General features: G+C 45.3%; 1 protein-coding gene across 2 annotated transcripts in view; it reads left to right on the top strand.

Annotated features, from left to right (window-relative positions):
* The window catches only part of RELN (reelin), an 841,105-nt gene that overhangs the window by 777,661 nt on the left and 38,727 nt on the right, over positions 1–24,717 (top strand). The window contains exons 56-60 of one of the 2 annotated variants that reach the window (XM_040412563.1): positions 1,034–1,276; positions 1,518–1,690; positions 15,675–15,748; positions 19,645–19,806; positions 23,684–23,841. In XM_040412563.1, coding sequence (XP_040268497.1) covers positions 1,034–1,276; positions 1,518–1,690; positions 15,675–15,748; positions 19,645–19,806; positions 23,684–23,841 — 810 coding nt within the window. Of the gene's footprint in view, positions 1–1,033; positions 1,277–1,514; positions 1,691–15,674; positions 15,749–19,644; positions 19,807–23,683; positions 23,842–24,717 lie in introns of both variants that reach the window. The other variant, XM_040412554.1, reaches the window with a different exon arrangement.

Raw genomic sequence — 24,717 nt, 5'->3', positions numbered from 1 at the left:
GCATCCACTACTCTCTCAGTAAAGTAATACTTCCTGATATTACTTTTAAACCTTTGCCCCTATATACTATACCAAATGTTTTGGCCAAATACCAAAAGAAGCACTCCCATGTTTTTTTTTTTTTTCTCTAAACCTAAAGATAACTCTACAAGTATGTTCTTACTGTTGCTTCTTCCCTGCTACAAGTCTCCTTTCTGCTTTCTAGTTTTCCTGTGCTGGTCTGCCATCTTTATCTGCCTTTTCTCTCTACTATAATGATTAAAAATGGCTGATACTTTGTCAAAACTGCTTCTCATATTGATGCCGTCTTGCCTACAATTCCCAGAATACTGCTGCCCTAAGGGGGAGAGTGTAAATGAGGGTGGGCGTTTCCTCTATAATGTTGCTTCCACCCACTGATGGTTGGATCATGTGACCACTGTTTTCAGACTTCAACATCAAAACATTTATTTGCTTAAATTATTGTTTAATTTCCTAATATAAAAGGGTTTATAATAATAGCTAATAGAATAGCTAACATAGATCTATGCATTTGCTAGTTTTTTAATTTTTCTGCAAAGTGTGACCATGTGATGTCAAAAGGTCCTTGCAGCCTAGTGATACTAAGCATTCTATGCTGGTGTGGAGGCAGTGGGGGCTGTAGTGGGAGGAATGAAGAGCTGCTGGGAGGCGGAGATACAGCAGATGACAATCTTCCTTCAGTATCTGCTTGTAGTTTCCATCTGCACAGGGAGGATAGAAACTGGATAAGTATAAGGACAGAATTCTTAGTCCTATCTAAGTCACATGATGCAGTAACTGAAAATGAAGATGTGAATTTTTGTATAAATTAAGCATCTAAAAACTTTAGAAGTAAAGGAGGTTTAATATATATTTGAAATGTGAGTCTGAAATAAAAAGAATAAATATGAGAGTGGTTCTTTAACATGTATTGCAGTACTTTAATTCAGCATTAGTTCTATAGCTTTATTTTATAAGTGAATATATAAGTAAGTTATGGTACTTACTAGTTTTAAATGTTATCTCCCTGCAGGAATCTCATGGACCCTGCTTCATGAGCTGGATTACCAGAAATACATGGAAGTCCGCTATGATTACATACTTCTTCCAGAGAATGCCCAAACCAACACAACTCGCCTACGATGGTGGCAGCCCTTCACCATTATTAATAGTTATGTGGTTCCAGGTCCAGATCGATCTCAGTGGGCCCTTGATAATATATTAATTGGAGGAGCAGAGATCAACCCGAGTCAGCTTGTTGACACATTTGATGATGGTATGTTTATAGCTGTGTTGAATATCAACCCGGATAATTCCACTTATACTAGTTTTCAATTTTCTTCATTTTTTCAGTGGTTTGCAAATGCTGTATATTAGAGTACTGACTTTGCTATGGTGAAGATTTTGTTCATTTGTGGTTGTAAATGACCAGTAGTTTTTTATTGGTATATTTTCAGCTCAGTTTGAAACTACCTGTGATATCAAAAAATGATTAATATTTGTTCTCCTACTAGAAGGTACGTCCCATGATGAACATTGGAGTTTCTACCCCAATGCTGTGAGAACAGCCGGTTTCTGTGGTAATCCATCATTTCATCTTTACTGGCCGAACAAAAAGAAGGACAAAACACACAATATACTGTCCTCTAGAGAGCTCATTGTACAGCCTGGCTATATGATACAGTTTAAGGTAACGTTTATATTCAGCCTTACGCATGGTTAACCTTAAAATAAATATCCATCTTTTCAAACGATGTTTTCAGGTCAAACATTGTGTACTGATTATTTTTTTATTATGGCTTTATAGTGCTTAAAGTTCCATCAATATGCATTATACACTGACCTGGACAACCTCATTTTAATTATGTTAATATATGTACATGTGTTATTCCCATGCCTGCTGCTGTCCCACTTCTCCAAGCCAGCACGGACACAACATCACTTTCCTGGGTTCTCGTTTTGTTGTACCGACAGTCCACACCCACTTGCCCTCCTCTGTTCACCAGAAGTGGGCACAACTGCCGGCGTCCCATGTGACTCTCCATGCTGTAGGCCACAGTCTGCACTTCCATGAAGGATCTCCCTGGTCTGTTTCTTGGTTGCATGCTCTGCATCTCTTAAAGGGCTAGGACGTGCTCCCTAGTCTTCTTCAGCCGATGGCTGGTCACCTCAGGGTATTTAAGGCACCTTCCCCTAGGGGAGGGTGCCTTAGCTTTAAGTTATCTAGATTACAAGTTCTCTCAGAAGGTATGCTGTTCTGTTTGTCTGCTTGTGTACCGACCTCTGCCTGTTTACTGACTCTGACCCTCTGCTGTCTGACCTGACACTTGCCTGATTACTGTACTGGCCCTCTGCTGTCTGCCCTGACCTCAGACTTGCTTAACAGATTTGCATGTACTCTGCCTGCCCTAACATCTGCCTGTTCCTGACTACGAGTATTGCCGGACCCCTCGATGCTTCACACTTGTGTCTCAGCCAACCATACCAAGACTATTCCTATAGGGGTCTGGTAGGTCTCCTGCAGCTAAGTCTAGATCTCAGTATAGGGGATAATGGGTGAAAACCATCAGACTGCCAAGATAATTCCCTTAGGGCTAGCCCTAAGTCAAACCAGTTATTTGACTAGGTAACAACATGATTTTGAAATCATTATCAGAAAAACAGAACTCCAATCCCTATAAAATATACATTAAAAATTATCAGCTCAGCACATTGGAACCACAATTACTAATGTGAGTGCAGGTACAAAATGCACCACAAATTTGGAATAAAATGCTCTCTTAATGGAAGCCATACAACAGTTTCTTAGTCTCTGAACCAACGAGCGGTAGTGGGTATGCTTCTCATGCCTTCAAAGAGAGTATCAACATAGCGCAGACCTTAATAAAAAAAAGTGTGAACTATTTTACATGCAGGTCTGTGCTATGTTGATACTCTCTTTGAAGGCGTGAGAAGCATACCCACTACCGCTCGTTGGTTCAAAGACTAAGAAGCTGCGAAGGAGGAAGGATAAGGAGGAGATTGGAAGAAGCAGCATAAAAAGAACCAGTGATTTTTGTGTTACCCCTTAGCTTTCCTTTATTGCAGCACGGACCCTAACCCCTTTTTATACGTTTTGGACTGAAAGAAGTGGGGACCTACTTCTACAAAGGGACTGCAGCTAATATCAGCACGTAATCTAATACACAAAACTTTTGTATATTCATACAACAGTTGAAACAATAATTGAAACAAAGAAAAGTGGCATGCACCAAATTTGTCCGCCAGCATTAACCACTGCGATAAATCTAGTGCAGGTCTAAAAAATTAAAGTTTGTGGCATCTAAAAGATTAGTAAATCTGCCCCATTATGTTGAAGCCATTACCGGATTGGCTATTGGCTCAACAGGGAAAACCGCAGTGGGACAGTCAGGTTATGATATGAGGCCGGCCATCCCTAAACTATTAAGTAGCTCAGCATTCGGGGCCTGCATGTCATTGATGACCTGTATACTAGACTATGGTAAACATAGGGTACTATGTAATACTATGGGGCTGTATGTGTATTTATAGTGTTTTATATATCACTACTGGGCAATATATATATTTCTGGTGCTATAGGGCTCTATATTTAATAATTGTTCTCCTTGTTTTACTATAGGACTGTATATGTAATGACTGAGCTTTATATATCACCATAGGACTGTATATGTAATAACTGAGCTTTACATATCACTATAGGACTGTATATAAACAATGGTTCTTTTATTGAAATATACACTCACCTAAAGAATTATTAGGAACACCATACTAATACAGTGTCGGACCCCCTTTTGCCTTCAGAACTGCCTTAATTCTACGTGGCATTGATTCAACAAGGTGCTGATAGCATTCTTTAGAAATGTTGGCCCATATTGATAGGATAGCATCTTGCAGTTGATGGAGATTTGAGGGATGCACATCCAGGGCACGAAGCTCCCGTTCCACCACATCCCAAAGATGCTCTATTGGGTTGAGATCTGGTGACTGTGGGGGCCATTTTAGTACAGTGAACGCATTGTCATGTTCAAGAAATAAATTTGAAATGATTCGAGCTTTGTGACATGGTGCATTATCCTGCTGGAAGTAGCCATCAGAGGATGGATACATGTTCTCATTCTGTTTACGCCAAATTCGGACTCTACCATTTGAATGTCTCAACAGAAATTGAGATTTATCAGACCAGGCAACATTTTTCCAGTCTTCAACAGTCCAATTTGGTGAGCTTGTGCAAATTGTAGCCTCTTTTTCCTATTTGTAGTAGAGGTGAGTGGTACCCGGTGGGGTCTTCTGCTGTTGTAGCCCATCCGCCTCAAGGTTGTGCGTGTTGTGGCTTCACAAATGCTTTGCTGCATACCTCGGTTGTAACGAGTGGTTATTTCAGTCAACGTTGCTCTTCTATCAGCTTGAATCAGTCGGCCCATTCTCCTCTGACCTCTAGCATCCACAAGGCATTTTTGCCCACAGGACTACCGCATACTGGATGTTTTTCCCTTTTCACATCATTCTTTGTAAACCCTAGAAATGGCTGTGCGTGAAAATCCCAGTAACTGAGCAGATTGTGAAATACTCAGACCGGCCTGTCTGGCACCAACAACCATGCCACGCTCAAAATTGCTTAAATCACCTTTCTTTCCCATTCTGACATTCATTTTGGAGTTCAGGAGATTGTCTTGACCAGGACCACACCCCTAAATGCATTGAAGCAACTGCCATGTGATTGGTTGACTAGATAATTGCATTAATGAGAAATAGAACAGGTGTTCCTAATAATTCTTTAGGTGAGTGTATATTGTGCTAGCCCCACCTGCTACCAGTTTAGAGTTTAGACCTACAGTACCTACAATATGAGTACACTTTTAGAATTTTTTTCTAGAGCCACTTTAAGTCCCCACCCCAGTTGAATCTGTTTCAGTAAAAAATTGTGTTCAAGGATGGACATTTACTGTAAATATATACAGAATCTCACAAAAGTGAGTACACCCCTCAAATTTTTGTTAATATTTTATAATATCTTTTCATGGGACTACACTAAAGATATGACACTTTGATACAATGTAAAGTAGTCAATAGTAGTACAGCTTGTATAACAGTGTAAATTTGGTGTGACCTCAGAATAACTGAACACACAGCCATTAATGTCTAAACCATTGGCAACAAAAGTGAGTCTACCCCTAAGTGAAAATGGCCAAATTGTGCCCAAAGTGTCAATATTTTCCAGCACTGCCTTAACTCTCTTGGGCATGGAGTTCACTAGAGCTTCACAGGTTGTCACAGTCTTCTCCCACTCCTCCATGATGACATAATGGAGCTGGTGGATGTTAGAGACCTTGCGCTCCTCACCTTCCGTTTGAGGATGCCCCACAGATGCTCAATAGGGTTTAGGTCTGGAGACATGTCCAGCACCTTTACACTCAGTTTCTTTAGCAAGGCAGTGGTCGTCTTGGAGGTGGGTTTGGGATCATTATCATGTTGGAATACTCCCCTGCGGCTCAGTTTCCTAATCCGAATCAGATCATGCTCTGCTTCAGTATGTCACAGCACATGTTGGCATTCATGGTTCCCTCAATAAACTGTAGCTTCTCACAGCCAGCAGCATTCATGCAGCCCTAAACCATGACACTCCCACCACCATGCTTAACTATAGGCAAGACACACTTGCCTTTGTACTCCTCACCTGGTTGCCGCTACACACGCTTGACACCATCTGAACCAAATAAGTTCATCTTTGTCTTATCAAACCACAGGACATGGTTCCAGTAATCCATGTCCTTAGTCTGCTTGTCTTTAGCAAACTGTTTGCGGGCTTTCTTGTGCATCATCTTTAGAAGAGACTTCCTTCTGGGACTACAGCCATGCAGACCAATTTGATGCAGTGTGCAGCGTTTGGTCTGAGCACTGACAGGCTGACTCCCCACCCCTTTAAACTCTGCAGCAATGCTGGCAGCACTCATACGTCTATTTTGAAAAGACAGCCTTTGGATATGACACTGAGCACGTGCACTTAACTCCTTTGGTCGATCATGGCGAGGCCTGTTGTGAGTGAAACCTATGTTGTTAAACCACTGTATGGTCTTGGTCACCATGTTGCAGCTCAGTTTCAGGGTGTTGGCAATCTTCTTATTAGTGTTGGTCAAGCACCAAAGTGCTCGGGTGCTCGAGTAGAACACCTCGGCATGCTCGGGTGCTCTACAGAGCACCCGAGCACAATGGAAGTCAATGGGAGAACCAGAGCATTAAACCAGGCACCCCCTGCTCTGAAGAGGGGAGGGTGTCTGGTTTACAGGAAAAGGTCAGAAATTGATGGAAACACCACTGAAATGGTTCAGGAACAGCATGGGGAGGATGTCTGGATGCATCTTGGACTCCCAGGTCGCTGCTGGGAACGATGTTGTCCGAGTAGTACGCCACTTTTACAGACTGACAATAATACGCACAAAACCAAAGATAAAATCGATTTAAGAGGAAAAAATGTTAGGAAACATTCTTTCCTGTATATTTACTTGTATATAAAGTGCAAGTGCTGCCAAAAATTACAAGGAAGAGGCACTCCGATACAACCTGTATATCACATAAAGGAGGGGCTCTTTCACATTGTGGTACAATTGTTCAGGTAGTGGGACTCCTACACTCATAAACCCTATGCACTAAGTGGAAGGGCTGCCAAATATTACAAGGAACCGGCACTACAATAAACCTTTTATTACACATAATGGAGGGCATCCTACACACCCTTGAAAAATTATGATTGATGGCCTGCTGGTGACCCTGAAAAACTATTGGAGCAAGGGCCTGCTGATCTGACCATCTAAAACATTAGGGGCGAGGGCCTGCTGCTGATGTGACCATCTAAAACATTAAGAGTGAGGGTCTGCTGCTGAGCTGACCCCCTAAAACATTAGGGGCAAGTGCCTGCTGCTGATCTGACCATCTAAAACATTAGGGGTCAGGGTCGGCTGCTGAGCTGACCATCTAAAACATTAGGGGTGAGGGCCTGCTGATGACCCTCAAAAATATTATGAACAAGGGCCTGCTGGTGACCCTCTAAAACATTATGGGCGAGGGCCTGCTGGTGACCCTCAAAAACATTATGAACAAGTGCCTGCTGGTGACCCTCTAAAACATTATTGGCGAGGGCCTGCTGGTGACCCTCAAAAATATTATGAACAAGGGCCTGCTGGTGACCCTCTAAAATATTATTGGCGAGGGCCTGCTGGTGACTGTCAAAAACATTATGGGAGAGGGCCTGCTGCTGAGTTGACCCTCTAAAACATTAGGAGCGAGGGCGGCCTAATAAGCATGTTGATATGATGGAGGAGGAGGATGATAAAAGGGAGATTGAACCATATACCCTTTTTAGTGGTGGAAGGGGTGCATGGGAATACAGTGTATTCAATACACCATAAAAGCCACATTTAGAGTGCCTTTATGTTCAGCCGATTTCCTTTGGTGGAGTAGAGAGGTCAGGGGCAATCCAGGCCTTGTTCCATTTTATAAGAGTCAAACGGTCAGCATTTTCAGTTGACAGGCGGATTCGCTTATCAGTTATTATGCCCCCCGCAGCACTAAATACACGCTCTGACAAAATGCTGGCGGCGGGGCAGGCCAGCACATCCAAGGCATAGAGCGCCAGTTTGTGCCACGTGTCCAGCTTGGACACCCAATAGTTGTAAGGCACAGATGGATTACTGAGGACGCTGACATGGTCTGCTACGTACTCCTTCACCATCTTCCAAAATGTTTCCCTCCTTGTGACACTAGGCCGCGCATCAGGTTGAGGGTACTGGCGGGGTGTCATAAAACTGTCCCAGGCCTTGGAGAGTGTTGCCCTGCCTCTGTTGGAACTGCTGTGTGTTCCCCTCATATCCCCTTCTCGGTTGGCCAATTAACTACGTACTCTGCAGCCAGCGTTGTCAGCTGGAAATTTTTAAAGCTATTTTTCCACCAGGACCTTCTGGTATTGCACCATTTTGCTCGCCTTCTCCACCACAAGAATGAGAGATGAGAAATTCTCTTTGTAGCAGGGGTCGAGAAGGGTGAACAACCAGCAATCGGTGTTGGCCAAAATGCGTACAATGCAAGGGTCACGGGAAAGGCAGCCTAACATAAAGTCAGCCATGTGTGTCAGAGTCTCAACATGCAAGACTTCGCTGTCCTCATCAGGAGGATGACTCTCAATCACTGTATCCTCTTCCTCCTCTTCTACCCATCCACGCTGAACAGATGGAATAAAACTTCCATGGGTACTACCCTCTGTAGCGGAGGCAACAGTCTCCTGCTCCTCCTCCTCCTCATCATCAAAAAAGACGGACTGAGGGTGATCTGGCTATCACCCTGTGTACTGTCTTCCCCCATTTCCACCTCTTCCACATGCAAAGCGTCCGCCTTAATTGTAAGCAGCGAGCGTTTGAGTAGACACAGAAGTGGGATAGGTATGCTAATAATAGCATTATCGCCACTCACCATCTGTGTAGATTCCTCAGTTGCGTAAAACCTCACAGAGGTCAGACATCAATGTCCACTCATCGCTTGTGAAGAGCGGAAGCTGACTGGAAAGGCGACGACTATGTTGCAGCTGGTATTCCACTACTGCCCTTTGCTGCTCACAAAGCCTGGCCAACATGTGGAACATTGAGTTCCAGCGTGTGCTCATTTCGCACAACAGTTGGTGAGCTGGCAAATGCAAGCACTGCTGCAGCGTTGCCAGACCGGCAGAAGCTGTTGATGACTTGCAAAAAATGGGCACACATGCAGCGCACCTTCACCAGTAGCTCAGGCAAATTGGGGTAGGTTTTTAGACACCGCTGAACCACTAGGTTGAACACATGGGCTAGGCATGGTATGTATGTAAGCTTGCCGAGCTCCAAAACCGCCACCAAGTGACCGCCATTATCAGACACAACCATGCCTGGTTCTAGGTTGAGTGGCGAGAGCCACAGCTCAGTCTGGTCCCTTATCCCCTGCCACAGCTCTGCAGCGGGGCTGTTTGTCACCTAAGCAGATCAGTTTAAAGAGGACCTTTCACATTACAATAAAAAATCTAAACTAATTATGCTGACATGGAGAGCGGCGCCCAGGGATCTCCCTGCACTTACTATTATCCCTGGGCGCCGCTCCGTTCTCCCGGTATAGGCTCCGGTATCTTCAGATTTTCGGCTCAACTGGGAGGAGCCTGCTCTTGTTCTCCTGGGCGTATCCTTCTCCCAGGCTGGAGTGCTGGCCAAGGGCAGTGCTCAGCTAATAGCCTGGGAGAAAAAAAACTCTCAGATAATGTCGCTGTCTGCAGCGTCTATGAAAAAAGTACACTGAGTGTCACAGATAATTTTAGGATGTGCAAACGTTATACAGGAGGTATAGCGCAAGTGCCAACATGGCTACGGCATTACAGTGAGTGCCAGTACCTCTGTGCACGTTTATTGGCTGCGTAGCAGCCAACAAACGTGCGGGGAGGAGACTCGAACATCGCACTCGAGCACACGCGGTGTTCGGCCGAACACCGTGATGTGCCAAGCATCACGATGCTTGAGTAAAATTTGTGTTCGGCAGAGCATGCTCGCCCAACACTACTTCTTATAGCCTAGGTCATTTTTATGTAGAGCAACAATTCTTTCTTTCAGATCCTAAGAGAGTTCTTTGCTATGAGGTGCCATGTTAAACTTCCAGTGACTAGTAGCGATAACCCCAAATTTAACTCACTTGCTCCCCATTCACACCTGAGACCTTGTTACACTAATGAGTCATATGACACCAGGGAGGAAAATGGCTAATTGGGCACAATTTTGCCATTTTCACTTAGGTATGTACTCACTTTTGTTGCCAGCGGTTTATGCATTATTGATAGGCTGTTGTCACGGCTGTATGTGAGCAACAAGAGCATGCACAGAAAATAGAGCTACTGACCGGACCCAAACTAGGGAGGATAAAGGGTGACCCCTGTCAGACCCTCAAAAGCTCTCCCTATGCTGCTAAGCCCATGCCCGGATCCAAATGGTGGAAGGAGGCATGCCCGCGTACCTAAGACTGATGACCACTGTAACCCCTACAATAGTGGAAGGGGCACGGCCACCGGTGCCCTGCTCAGTATATGGAGGGAACCGTGGTCGCCTCGGATCCAGTCAGAAAACACACAGATACACAGCAATGTCTGCACACTTAGCTGAAGAGCTGCAGCCGCAGTGAAGACGGATCCAAAGACAGGCTGGCAATATCCGGAGTACTTGCTGCAGCAGAACACAGGTCCAGTGAAAGGATAGCATACAAGGGAAGATACTCAAGCAAGAGCTACAACCCAAATGAGAAATATAATCCACACCTACAATAGGAGGAGGGGGAATATAAAGGCAGGGAAATCAAACTGAGGAGGAACAGCTGGGAGGAAGGAAACAGAAAACTCCTCCCAGCTCTAGTAGTGACATCATCACAGGGGTGGAGAAACAGAGCTGTGAGAACATCCCAAAGCTCTGGTAGTGACAGTACCCCCCCCTCTACGGGTGGACTCCGGACACCCAGGACCCACCTTCTCAGGATGAGCCCTATGAAATGCCCTGATGAGGCGAGTGGCTTTAATGTCCGACACCGGAACCCACATCCTCTCCTCAGGACCATAACCCTTCCAATGAACGAGGTACTGGAGAGAACTGCGGACAATGCGAGAGTCCACAATTCTGGAAACCTCAAACTCCAGATTGCCATCAACCAAAATCGGAGGAGGAGGCAAAGAGGAGGGTACCGTGGGCTGGACATAAGGTTTTAAGAGAGATCTGTGAAATACATTATGTATCTTCCAAAACCCGTGGAAGATCAAGACGGAAGGCAACAGGATTGATGACTGACAAGATTTTATAAGGCCCAATAAACTTGGGACCCAATTTCCAGGAGGGAACCTTCAGTTTAATATTTCTTGTAGACAACCACACCAGATCACCCACACTCAGGTCCGGACCAGGCACACGTCTCTTATCAGCCACACGCTTATACTTCTCACTCATCTTTCTAAGATTACTCTGAATCTTTTGCCAAATGGTAGACAAAGACGAGGAAAATCTCTCCTCCTCAGGCAAACCAGAAAGAGCCCCTCCCGAGAATGTCCCAAACTGCGGATGGAACCCATATGCACCAAAGAATGGCGACTTATCAGAAGATTCCTGACGGCGGTTGTTCAGAGCAAACTCAGCAAGAGGGAGAAATGAACACCAATCCTCCTGGTTCTCTGCCACGAAACAGCGCAAATATGTCTCCAGATTCTGATTGAGGCGCTCAGTCTGACCATTCGACTGCGGGTGAAAAGCAGAAGAGAAGGACAGCCGAACCCCCAGGCGAGAACAGAAAGCCTTCCAGAACCTGGACACAAACTGCGTGCCTCTATCGGAAACAATATCAGAGGGAATGCCATGCAATTTAACAATATGGTCGACAAAAGCTTGCGCCAACGTTTTAGCATTGGGTAAACCAGGGAAAGGTACGAAATGAGCCATCTTGCTAAAACGGTCCACCACCACCAGGATCACCGACTTCCCTGAGGAACGAGGAAGATCCGTGATAAAGTCCATAGACAGGTGTGTCCAAGGACGGGAAGGTATGGGTAACGGGAGAAGGGAACCTGAAGGCCGTGAACGAGGGACCTTAGCGCGAGCGCATGTCTCACAAGCAGCCACAAAACCCTCCACCGACTTACGAAGAGCCGGCCACCAAAATCTCTGAGCAATGAGATCTACCGTGGCTCTACTCCCGGGGTGACCAGCAAGAACAGTATCATGATGCTCCTTGAAGAGTTTGTGACGTAGCTCAGGAGGCACAAACAACTTCCCAGAAGGACAACGGGCAGGTGCCTCAGTCTGGGCAGCCTGGACCTCGGCCTCCAAATCCGAATATAGAGCAGAAACAACTACCCCCTCCGCCAAATTTCCTCCTCCCGGAAAACAGCGAGAGAGAGCATCAGCCTTCACATTTTTGATCCCAGGGCGGAATGTGACGACAAAATTGAATCTGGAGAAGAACCGAGACCATCTGGCCTGTCTCGGATTCATACGCCTGGCCGACTCCAAGTATGCCAGATTCTTATGGTCGGTAAAAACGGTGATAGGGTGCCTGGCCCCCTCCAACCAATGGCGCCATTCCTCGAAAGCCAACTTGATGGCCAACAACTCCCTATCTCCCACATCATAGTTTTTCTCTGCCGGGGAGAGTTTTTTAGAGAAAAAGGCACAGGGTCGCCATTTGGCAGGAGAAGGGCCCTGGGACAAAACCGCACCCACACCCACCTCGGAAGCATCCACCTCAACAATAAAAGGTAAGGAAACATCGGGATGCACCAAAACGGGAGCAGATGCAAAACTCTCTTTAATCTTAGAAAAAGCTGCAAGCGCCTCCTCCGACCAAGAGGAAAAATCCGCCCCCTTTTTTTTCATGTCAGTGAGGGGTTTGACCACAGAGGAATAATTCAAAATGAACTTTCTGTAATAGTTCGCAAAACCCAAAAAGCGCATCAATGCCTTCTGATTCTCAGGAAGCTCCCACTCAAGTACAGCACGGACCTTCTCCGGATCCATGCGAAAACCAGAAGCAGAGAGGAGAAAACCCAGAAATTGAATCATGATACCATAAAAACACATTTCTCCAGCTTGGCGTACAATTTATTTTCCCGCAGAATCTGCAGAACCTGAAAAAGATGATCCTGATGGGTCTGAACATCAGGGGAAAAAATCAAAATATCATCAAGATACACCAATACAAATTTCCCCATTAAATGGTAGAAAATACTGTTAACAAAATGCTGAAAGACGGCCGGAGCATTCATCAGGCCGAAAGGCATAACGAGATTCTCGAAATGCCCGTTAGGGGTATTAAAGGCCGTTTTCCATTCATCCCCCTCTCTGACCCTGACCAGGTTGTACGCGCCTCTCAAATCCAATTTGGAAAAAACCTTGGCCCCAACAATTTGGTTGAAGAGGTCCGGGATCAGAGGAAGGGGATAGGGATCGCGAATCGTGATACGGTTCAGCTCCCTAAAATCTAGGCAAGGTCTCAGAGAGCCATCTTTTTTTTTAACAAAAAAAACCCAGCGGCAACAGGTGATTTTGAGGGACGAATATGCCCCTTATCGAGACTCTCGGAGATATAGGTTTGCATTGCGATTCTTTCCGGTTGTGAGAGATTGTAGAGGCGAGCTTTTGGCAGCTTGGCGCCGGGAATGAGGTTAATGGGACAGTCAAACTCCCGGTGAGGAGGTAGCTCCTGAACACCGCTCTCGGAAAACACGTCCGAGAAATCAGAGAGAAATGATGGCACAGTTTTAGTAGACACCTCTGCAAAAGTCGCTGTAAGACAATTCTCTCTACAAAAGTCACTCCACTCATTTATTTGCCTTCCTTGCCAATCAATAGTGGGGTTATGTCTAGTGAGCCAGGGTAACCCCAAAACTAGAGGAGAAGGCAATCCGTTAAGGACAAAACAAGATATATCCTCCACATGAGTGTCACCTACAGCTAACCGGATATTGTGAACAATGCCCTTCAGAGATCTCTGTGAGAGTGGAGCAGAGTCAATAGCAAAAACAGGTATATCCTTTTCTAATGTGCAAACCTGAAAACCATGCATGGCTACAAATTGAGTGTCAATAAGATTGACGGCCGCTCCACTATCAACAAAAATCTCACAAGAAATGACTTTTCTCTCTAGCGCCACCCTGGCAGACAGGAGAAAACGGGAACTGCAGGTCAGAGGAAAAGCATCAATTCCTACATCAACTTTGCCCAAAGTAGCAGATGAAGCAGAGTTTGATGATTTACCTTTTGAGGTTTTTCTCTTATTATCGCTCTTAGTACAGTTCAAGAATCTCCTAGACGGACAAACATTTGCCAAATGACCTATGCCCCCACAACAAAAACACACCATACTCTGAGGACTAAATCCTCTTTTATCAGGGGCAAGTCGACCTAACTGCATGGGCTCCTCCTCAGAGGGGAGCGAGACAGGATGAGGCCCCTGCACACTGAATGAGTCCGCACCACTGCCCCTAGACTGACAATGGCTGGACAGAGAGGTCTCGTTTCTTTCTCTTAGACGCCTGTCAAGGCGTACCGCCAATGACATGGCAGACTCTAAGGACGTTGGTCTCTCATGGAAAGCAAACGCATCTTTCAATCTCTCTGAGAGACCATGACAGAACTGACTCCGGAGTGCAGCATCATTCCAACCTGAATAAGCTGCCCATCTCCGAAATTCAGAACAATAAAGCTCCGCAGACAGTTTGCTCTGGCATAAAAAACGTAAGTTAGATTCGGCCAGAGCAACACGATCCGGGTCATCATATATCTGCCCCAGGGCCACAAAAAATCCTTCCACGGATCGAAGGGAGGGATCCCCTGATGGCAGCGAAAAAGCCCAAGTCTGAGCATTACCCCTGAGCAGGGAAATGACAATCCTCACCCTCTGCTCCTGATTACCAGAGGAATGTGGACACAAGCAAAAAATGGAGTTTGCATGCCTCTCTGAAGCGAACAAAACTCTCACTGCCCCGGAGAACGTTTCCGGAAGTGAGACCTTTGGCTCGCAACAGACTCCATGGGCCGGAGCAGAGCCCAATGCTTGAAGCTGAGTCATAGATTGACGGAGATCCGCTACCTCCAAAGAAAGACCCTGCATGCGGTCAACCAGGCCAGAAAGCGGATCCATGTCAAAAAAGACGGTTTTGGTGGATTATAATGTCACGGCTGTATGTGAGCAACAAGAGCATGCACAGAAAATAGAGCTACTGACCGGACCCAAACTAGGGAGGATAAAGGGTGACCCCTGTCAGACCCTCAAAAGCTCTCCCTATGCTGCTAAGCCCATGCCCGGATCCAAATGGTGGAAGGAGGCATGCCCGCGTACCTAAGACTGATGACCACTGTAACCCCTACAATAGTGGAAGGGGCACGGCCACCGGTGCCCTGCTCAGTATATGGAGGGAACCGTGGTCGCCTCGGATCCAGTCAGAAAACACACAGATACACAGCAATGTCTGCACACTTAGCTGAAGGGCTGCAGCCGCAGTGAAGACGGATCCAAAGACAGGCTGGCAATATCCGGAGTACTTGCTGCAGCAGAACACAGGTCCAGTGAAAGGATAGCATACAAGGGAAGATACTCAAGCAAGAGCTACAACCCAAATGAGAAATATAATCCACACCTACAATAGGAGGAGGGGGAATATAAAGGCAGGGAAATCAAACGGAGGAGGAACAGCTGGGAGGAAGGAAACAGAAAACTCCTCCCAGCTCTAGTAGTGACATCATCACAGGGGTGGAGAAACAGAGCTGTGAGAACATCCCAAAGCTCTGGTAGTGACAGCTGTGTGTTGAGTTATTTTGAGGTCACACCTAATTTACACTGTTATACAAGCTGTACACTGACTACTTTACAGTGTATCAAAGTGTCATATCTTCAATGTTGTCCCATGCAGCTGAACAGAAACACACACAGGAGCAAATCCAAATACATGTGCTTTAAAGAACAGAATGCATATTTTATACGTTTTAATGTTTTATGTCTTCTGAGGATTTGATTCATTACATTGTTACATGCCACAGTCAACCTTGTTTTTTTTTTCTTTTCATTTCCATTTTTTTTGCTACTTAGTTTTATTTCCAGAACCTAACACCCTTTACTTTTTTCAGATTGTGGTTGGCTGTGAAGCAAATTCTTGTGTTGATCTTCACTCAGTTATGCTTGAGTATACAAAAGATGCTAGGTAAGAGAGTAAAGATTTAAATGTTAAGCATTATTAGTGTATGTACATACTTCACAGGTTTGCCTGTGGCAAATCTGAAAAGTATTTGCATTAGGATCTGCCAGTGGCGTCGCTACAGGGGGGCAAGGGGGGGCAATTGCCCCCCCCCCAGGTCATTCCTTGCCCCCCCGGGTGCCCACCCCGCTGATTCGCTAATCGCTGCTGCCTGCGCCACGGCCGGCCGCCCGCACTACTGACTCAGTGATTCAAGTTAAAGTACAATACTCCACACACTACAGAACACAGATACATACACAGTCTCAGACATGAGAGTCACATGACAGATGGGGGTGGGGGCAGCGTTCGGACCCAGCGGAGGCAGAGCGTGCAGGGCGGGCGCAGGCTGGGAGTGTGGCAGACGCAGAGACGAGTTGACGTCACGGTCGTCACCACGTAAAGCTATGTGCCTGCCCGCCCGCGCGAACGTTTGCTGCCTTCATCTTCTGCTCCTGCGTCACTCTGCTGCTAGTCTAGTGACTTAGACTAGTGAGAGCCTGTCTCTGTCTGTGCCCACTGCCTAGGGCTAGGCCCCAGCTTCGGACTGTCAGGAGAGGAGGACAGGACTACTGACTGTGACTGCTGCTGTGGCAACTTCCCAACTCTGCCTGGCCCTACCTGGCCGGCCCCGGCCCTGGCCCTAGAGAAAAGAAAACAAAGTAAGAATAAAAAGTTTTTAAAAAAGTATGTACCCCTACCCCCACTACCTCGCCTCATGGCCTGCCCTGCCTGCTTGGCTTGGCTTGCGCCCAGCCCCTCCTCAACCCTGATACCCCTATAACTTAGGGGTATCAGGGTACATTATACAGGGGTGATAGAACTAATGACCCCTGTATAATGTCCCCTGATAGCACTGAGTCCTCCTCAGTTATATTACCCTTGTATAATGTACCCTGATACCCCTTAGTTATAATATTACCCATAATGTCCCCTGACTGATACCCCTTAGTTATATAACTGAGGGTAATCAGGGTACATTATACAGGCGGTAATATAACCAAGGGGTAGCAGGGTACATTATACAGGGGGTAATATAACTTATATTACCACCGTATAATGCCTGATAGGCCTCCTGAGTTATATTACCCTTGTATAATTATGTACCCGGATACCCCTTAGTTATATGATGCCGGCAGGGTCATATAACTAAGGGGTATCAGGGTACATTATTATACAGGGGTAATATAACTCAGGAGGCCTATCAGGCATTATACGGTGGTTATATAGCTTACATTACCCCTGTATAAGGTCCCATGATAGCCCTTCTCAGTTATATTACCCTTGTATAATGTACCCTGATACCCCTCAGTTATATTACCCCTGTGTAATGTACCCTGATATCCCTTAGTTATATAATATAACTAAGGGGTATCAGGGTGCATTATACAGGGGTAACATAGGAGTGCTATCCTATCAGGGACGTAATACAGGGGTAATGTAAGCTATATTACCCCTTTATAATGTCTGATAGCCCTCCTCAGTTATATTACACCCAATGTACCCCTTAATTATATTACCCCGGCACCAGGGGCGTAGCTGCAGGGGAAGCGGCTGCTTTAGTATTTTTCAGTAGTATGATTAGCTGGTGAAAATTATTAGTGCCCCCCCATTTTTGACTGTGTATCTTCTGTGCCCCCCCCTATATATTGATCCTAGAGTCGCCACTGGGATCTGCAAAGAGACGTGAGGCTAATGTGCAGTAGATGTGATTGTGGGCTAATCTAAGTGGGGCTAAATTGCAGCTTTTCAGACCGACTCTGCAAGAAGTATAAACAAGCTCGTTTTTTTATTTGTTTCTGAAGTGAGGACAAACATATGAGCAGATTGTTTACAATTCATGTGAGTGATGTTACAAAACCCCCATTCATTTGAATTGGAGGTAGATTGTGACTGATTTGATGCATTAAGACTGGAATCAGTACTGAAATCCTCATTAGACCTAGAATATGTAAACAAGCTTACAATAATCTCACAAATAGATGTAAGGCTACTTTCACACTAGCGTTCGGGTGTCCGCTCGTGCGCTCCGTTTGAAGGGGCTCACTAGCGGCCCCGAACGCATCCGTCTGGCCCCAATGCATTCTCAGTGGAGGCGGATCCACTGAGAATGCATCCGCCTGCCAGCGCTCAGCCTCCGCTCCGCTCAGTGAGTGGACACCTGAACGCTGCTTGCAGCGTTCGGGTGTCCGCCTGGCCGTGCGGAGGCGAGCGGATCTGTCCAGACTTACAATGTAAGTCAATGGGGACGGATCCGCTTGAAGATGACACCATATGGCTCAATCTTCAAGCGGATCCGTTCCCCATTGACTTACAATGTAAAGTCTGAACGGAAATGCTCAGGCTACTTTCATACTTAGAAAATTTTCTAAGTTTTAATGCAGACGGATCCGTTCTGAACGGATGCGAACGTCTGCATTATCGGAGCGGATCCGTCTGATGAAACATCAGACGGATCCGCTCCGAACGCTAGTGTGAAAGTAGCCTAAGTACCACAGGGTGAAGTTACATTGGAACACATTGCTGGAGGTACTATAGTCCGCTCTTCACCATATATGTAAAAAACCAGTAATAAACCAGTTCACTATGTAGAAATAACCTACATGATCTATTTCTCTTGAGATAAAGACCAGAGTAGCTTTTGTCTTATGTCTTTTGTAGGCTGTTTTATTAATGCATTATTATTATTTTTTTAAATGCAGGGTCTTTGGGCATCAGCAGTAGAACTTTGATTTCTTTCCGACTCATTTGAGCTTTATTAGTACATGTAGATTCCACAATTATGATCACTGATAATCATTGCTAGAGATGAGTGAACCTTCACTCTGCCAATGCTTCACTATTAACAGTTTTTTTTTTTTACAGCATGTAAGTTAATGGAAGATGAAATTCTGCAATATAGATCTGTATTTCCACTCAAAGTATCTTAAAAAAGGGTCAATAATATATAAAAACAAACTGAACCAGCACCAAAATGCTGAAAAGTTTCATTGATAGAGAACCTTTCATTCCGAAATGCAGTGCAATCTGCAGCAGCATGTTATAGAGCAGGAGAAGCTGAGCAGATTGATTGATTGATTGATATAGTTTTGTGGGAAAACATTCAATAAACCTGCATTTAAATCTGTTCTTTCTGAGCTCAAGACAGACATTCGGCTATTATCAGTGATTTATAGGATTCTCTGTGTAAAGGCCCCTTTACATGGCCCGATGTAGCAAGCGATTGTCGTGAACGGAAGCAGTAATTTCCTCCTCAGTATGGAGAGGAGCGATTACAGAGAAGGCACATAACTGAGCCAAATGGAGACTAAGGACCCCATAGACTATAATGGGGTCCATTAGGTTTCCGCTCAGAAGATGATTTTGGAGTGGAGACAAAAGTTGTGCATGGAGGGCTTTTGTCTCCACTTCAAAATCATCTTCTGAGCGGAAACATAACAGACTCCATTATAGTCTATGGGGTCCTAAGGGCTCCGTTTGGCTCAGTTATGTTTGTTCTCCTGCTCCTAAACGGAGCAGGAGAACGGAAAGGCTGAACGGTGGTGTGAAAAACAGAGATAGCTGTCAGTTACTAATAAGATGTCCCCCATGTGCAACTGAACTCAGAAAAAGCAAAGACTTAAATATATAAATTACAGGTTTTGCTGAATCTTTTCCTAAAAAACTATATATCGGTCTGCTCAGCTTCTCCTGCTCTATAATATGCTGCCTGCAGAAAACACTGCATTTCGTGGTGGCAGGTTCTCTTTAAAGATATGCCCTTCACTAATTATTACTATACAAAGACTAGATTTGCATGGTAGAAAATAACATTGTCACACTCTAACTAATTGACCTTTTCTTTTGTTTATTATTTCTAACAGAACGGATTTGTGGCAGCTTGTTCAGACGCACTGTCTTCCTTCCTCATCAAATAGCATTGGCTGCTCTCCATTCCAATTCCATGAAGCCACAATCTATAACTCCATCAACAGCTCAGTGTGGAAAAGAGTAACACTGCAACTTCCAGACTATGTTTCCTCCAGGTAACAATCATTTTCATGACATCACCTTTCAGTTGTAATGTTTTTAGCATGATTAAGATTACCATTTGTTTGGTAAGTTGCAGAGTGGAGTTGCCAAGTGCTGAGGCACATAAGGGGAGATTTATCATCTCCCTTGCGCCTGAAAAGTGGCATTAAATATTCACAAATGACAGGTATGTGTTTGCAACTTTTTAAGTTCGCATTTTAAAGAAAATTGTTGCATCTTGTGGATTTTATGCCACATTTGCAACTTTCCCTAAAGGGGGCATGTCAAGTGCAGGAAGGGAGCATGGCCAGCCACCCCGACAAATTTATCTTCATTTACACCAGTTTTCTGGCCCTAAGAAATCTATGGCAGCCCTGAGCTGTCGTAGATTTCTGTTTAGGCGCAGAGACTGCAGGAGAAAGCGCCTAATTTATGGAGAGGCTTGTGGATATCATGACTGGTGCAGAAAGTGCTGGTTTTGATAAGTCTCCCCATAGTGTATAAAAGTCACCAACACTCAGTAAGTGCAGAGTTGCAAACCTCTTCCAGCATTAAAGGGGTTGTCTCTCTTCAGCAAATGGCATTTATCATGTAGAGAACGTTAATACAAGGAAATTAGTAATGTATTGTGATTGTCCATATTGCCACCTTTGCTGGCTTGATTAATTTTTCCATCACACTATACACTGCTTGTTTCCATGGTTACGACCACCCTGCAATCCAGCAGCGGTGGCCGTGCTTGCACACCATAGGAAAAAGCGCACTACAGCAGTCCCAGTCACCACAAGCAAGGTGTCACGGCGGGGAGTGGGGGAAATCCCCCACCATGCGATGTTAAAGGAATAAGGAAGCTGCTAGGCCAGGACGACAGGATCAGGGAGCAGGTCACCTCCTAAAACGTCCCTAATTCTGACCCTGGCTCCTAACCGTATGAGTCAACCCAGATGGTAGGAGGGCTCATACTCCGGAACCTCAGGTCCCTAGTAGCCCTCAGGAAATCCCTGGACTAGGAGCAGAGTAAGACGACCTGTTTCTCTACATCACGGACGAACAGGAGTCTCAACTGGCCAAGCTGCAAGGAGAAGGGAACATATACAGCATATTGATATGGCAGGTAGGTTAAACCAGTTCCACCCTACCTGCCACAGACACACTGACTGGAACCCGTGCACAAGTGCTGATGTCCACACCAACATAAAAGGACACAGCACACATCACAAATCACACAGGAAACCAGGACACCATAGCTGCACTAAGGTGAGACTGCAGCGGAACATAAACTTAACATCATGACATTTACTTATGACCACAAGGGTGGCCCTCACTGGAAATATGGCATAAGAAGACCAGGAGGATGACTCCAGCATACAGCATGGCTGGAGTACCCCTCTCCTTCAGGCATCCAGCGGAAGCTAAATAGCCCAAGCAGCCACACCCACTCACACACACTAGGATGGGAGTTAACCCTTCCAACACCAGACAGGGTAGTGAAGCCACTTAAAGGGGAAATGCACACACAACTAAACCCCGTGCACACCAAACAGGGAAAATGCACACATACACTACACAAGTTGCCAGAAGCAACCGCATGCATAGACAGTGAGCAGCCCAGCAGTCAGCTCAGGCTGCTACACTGCCAACAACATCATGTTGCCAGCGGCAACCACACGTGAGGCAAACAACTCACAGCCCTCACCTGCGGTGAACAACCAAAGTGACCGCTGGCAACTGCATGCGGCTCTAAGAGTCACGACCATGAACATAGTCGTGACACAAGGCCACCACTGCTGGAGTGCAGGGTGGTTATATCCATGGAAATGAGCAGTGTATAATGTGATGGAAAAATGTATCAAGCCAGCAAAGGAGGCAATATGGATAATAACAATACATTAGTAAGTGCCTTATATTTGTCTGCATGATAAATGCAAGTTGCTGAGAGACAACTGCTTCAATGTCTGAGGAAGTTTGGAACTCTGGAGTTACTGAGTGTTGGTGTCATGGCTATCATGGTCTGGTGGTAGTGGACTGTGCCACTTTTGCCGTGCATGCTTGTTGCTAGTGGCAACGTGTTGTTAGCATGATTGTACACTTCCCCTTTAAGGCTGGTGTTCCTTCCCATTTTGGTTTGTTTAGGATTCATGGTGTGTGCAAGGTGGAGCTGGGTGTGGCCTCATGGCTCTCCTTATACTGGAGTTGTGAGCCTGAGGTGAGTTGTATGTCTGCCTTTGTATGAGTAGGAGCTTTGCTCCCCTCTGGATGTGTCACCTGTCCGTGAGGGCCTCCTTGTGGAACATCCAGGTCTTTGACAGTGTCATCCCGATGTTTTCCTGTGTCCCCTTACCCTTCCTCACCTGTTTATGATGTTTGGGGTGGGTTTATGTACAGGGTGTTTGTTGTATGAAAATTGGTGTTCCATATCTGGTCTATTTGGTGTTTGTAGTCCATCATGGTTGTTTGACATTTCCCCTGTCTGTCTGTGCCTGCGGAAGTGGGCTCCATGGTTTCCTGGAGGGGTGAACCACAAGTCAGCAAGGTGTAGTTGTTCCACCCAGTCGTTGTAAGTGGTGGTTGTTCCAGTGTGTGTCGTTTGCGCTGGGTTCTTACCTGCCGTTATGTGTTTATGCTTGCTCTCTGATCTTTCATTGTTGCTAGGCCTGTGAGAGACTCTGGTTCTTCCGTTTCTTGGAGGAACCGATTGTCTCTTTCTCCTTACATTACCATCAGAAATCATCAGGGCAAATTAGGGTCCAAGGTTCCGGGTATGAGCCCTCCCACCATCAGGGTTGGCTCATACAGTCAGGAGGTCAGGGATTGTATTTAGGGATGCATAGGAGGTGACCTGCTCCATGGTGGAATATCTAGGAGAGAAGAAATTTCAGGAACTGACTTGTTACAACAGTGACATCCTATTACAGGACCACACTGGAATTCAGTGAGCTCAATACATTGTTTCACAAATATTTGTAAAGGCAGACTACATGGCTAGGTGCCGGATTTTATACAACTGTGGCAATTGGACTGAATGAAATGTCTGAATTTAGTGCTTTAGAGGTGTGTCCCAACATCTTTGTCCATATACTGTATGTGATGTATACACCAATGAACCAAAGACAGTCTGATTTTTCAGGCAATGATCTGTGCCAGACCACTAGGTCCTAGCATTCATATGGATATTACTTTGACATGTACGACTTACCTAAACATTATTCCAGACCAAGCACATCTCTTCATGGCACCGGTATTCTCTAATGGCAGTGGCCTCTTTCAGCAGGATATTGTGCCTTGCTATATTGCAAAAATTGTTCAGTAATTGTTATAGGAACATGATAACGTGTTCAAGGTGCTGACTTGACCTCCAAACTTCACGATCTTAAGATTTGAGGTGTGCTGGAAAAACATACTTGGAAGTACCACCTTGCAACTTACATGAGTTTAGAGGATATGCTGCTAATGTACTGGTGCCAGATACCACAGAATACCCTATGATGTTACACATAATGTTAAAAAAAGGTTTGGCGGGGGTATAATATAATGCACCTCCAATGTAAGATGATATGACACATTCACTACATAGGAGAAGGAGAGTCTCAAGTCAGTGGAGGATACTGTTTTTGGTTTACTGCTTCTTTGGCCTTGCAGAATTATATTGCATCTGGTAGTCACAAACCTCCAATAAAGTGATTATTACAAACAAAAACATAATACTAATGTTGGGTACTAATATTTGAGTACTATTGATTTGCCACATACTGTAGCTCTACAAAATAAAAATTCTGGAATACATTGGTGTCGGGTGTAAAACTTTCTATGTAACTACCCATAACTTCTCATTGTGTTTATTGTATACTAACATTTGGCTAATGATTACTCATTATTTTTGCTGTCTCACAGTGCCACACAGTTCCGCTGGATTCAGAAAGGAGATGAGACAGAAAAGCCAAGTTGGGCTATTGATCATGTGTACATTGGAGAAGCTTGTCCTAAGCTTTGTAGTGGACATGGATACTGTACAACTGGAGCTGTTTGCATATGTGATGAGGGATATCAAGGTAATTGTGTAGCAGTGTGAATACAAAAAATCAATATGAGAGTAGAGCCCAGTACTTAAAGTAGTATTCCCATCATAAAATGGGATAAGCCAAATAACTCTGATCAGTGGGGGGCTAATCTCTGGGATCCCCACTAAGCTGCAAGACAGCTCAATTCAACCAAATAGGTCTGTAGTGTAGTTCCCTGCACAACAGGTAGTTGATTGGGAATACTATACAGGCAACCACTGCCTAACTACCACTGCAGCTCTTTCATATTATGGGGTCCCCCAGTCGGATCCTCACATATGACAGATGACCATCCTTTAAAACTTAGCCTTTATTAATGCAGCACGCCAGACCTGCAGGGTATTGCGATTGTGAGGTCACGGTTATGGGCAATCGAGGGTTACTCACTGTTTGGAGGATCCTGGGCAGGCATGCGGCAGTGAAGGAGAGGTAGACACAAGTTCCTCTGGGGCACACTCTGTATGTAGGGACCAGGCCTGATGGTGGATGAGGTGCCCTGGATGTTACAGGTATTTTGAGTGCCTGGGGCAAGGTCCCTTTAAGGATTGTGACGCCAGTGACTGTAACGGTGGCACACCGGTTTTCCAGTAGCAATAAGTGAGGTACACAGGTGGTATAGTGAACCAAACGTTGCTTTACTTTAAACAGTCCAACTTTGTACATACAGATGATGATGTAGTCCCATATATCAATGTTCCACAAGCAGGCTTATTCTCAACAATATGGCAGGTAATAATCTTGCAAGATACTCGGAGGGTACACAATTAATGCTTCACAGACCAGGCTGCACTATCTCCACAGCTATTCTGGCTGGCTGTATCCCAAGGCCCGGATGCCTAAATGCTGGCTTTAATCCTTGGTAAAATA

The sequence above is a fragment of the Bufo bufo genome, chromosome 1 (genome assembly GCF_905171765.1).
Source record: "Bufo bufo chromosome 1, aBufBuf1.1, whole genome shotgun sequence".
Classification (NCBI taxonomy): domain Eukaryota; kingdom Metazoa; phylum Chordata; class Amphibia; order Anura; family Bufonidae; genus Bufo; species Bufo bufo.
Note: the sequence above shows the minus strand (reverse complement) of the source record. Positions and strands in the feature narration are given on the sequence as shown.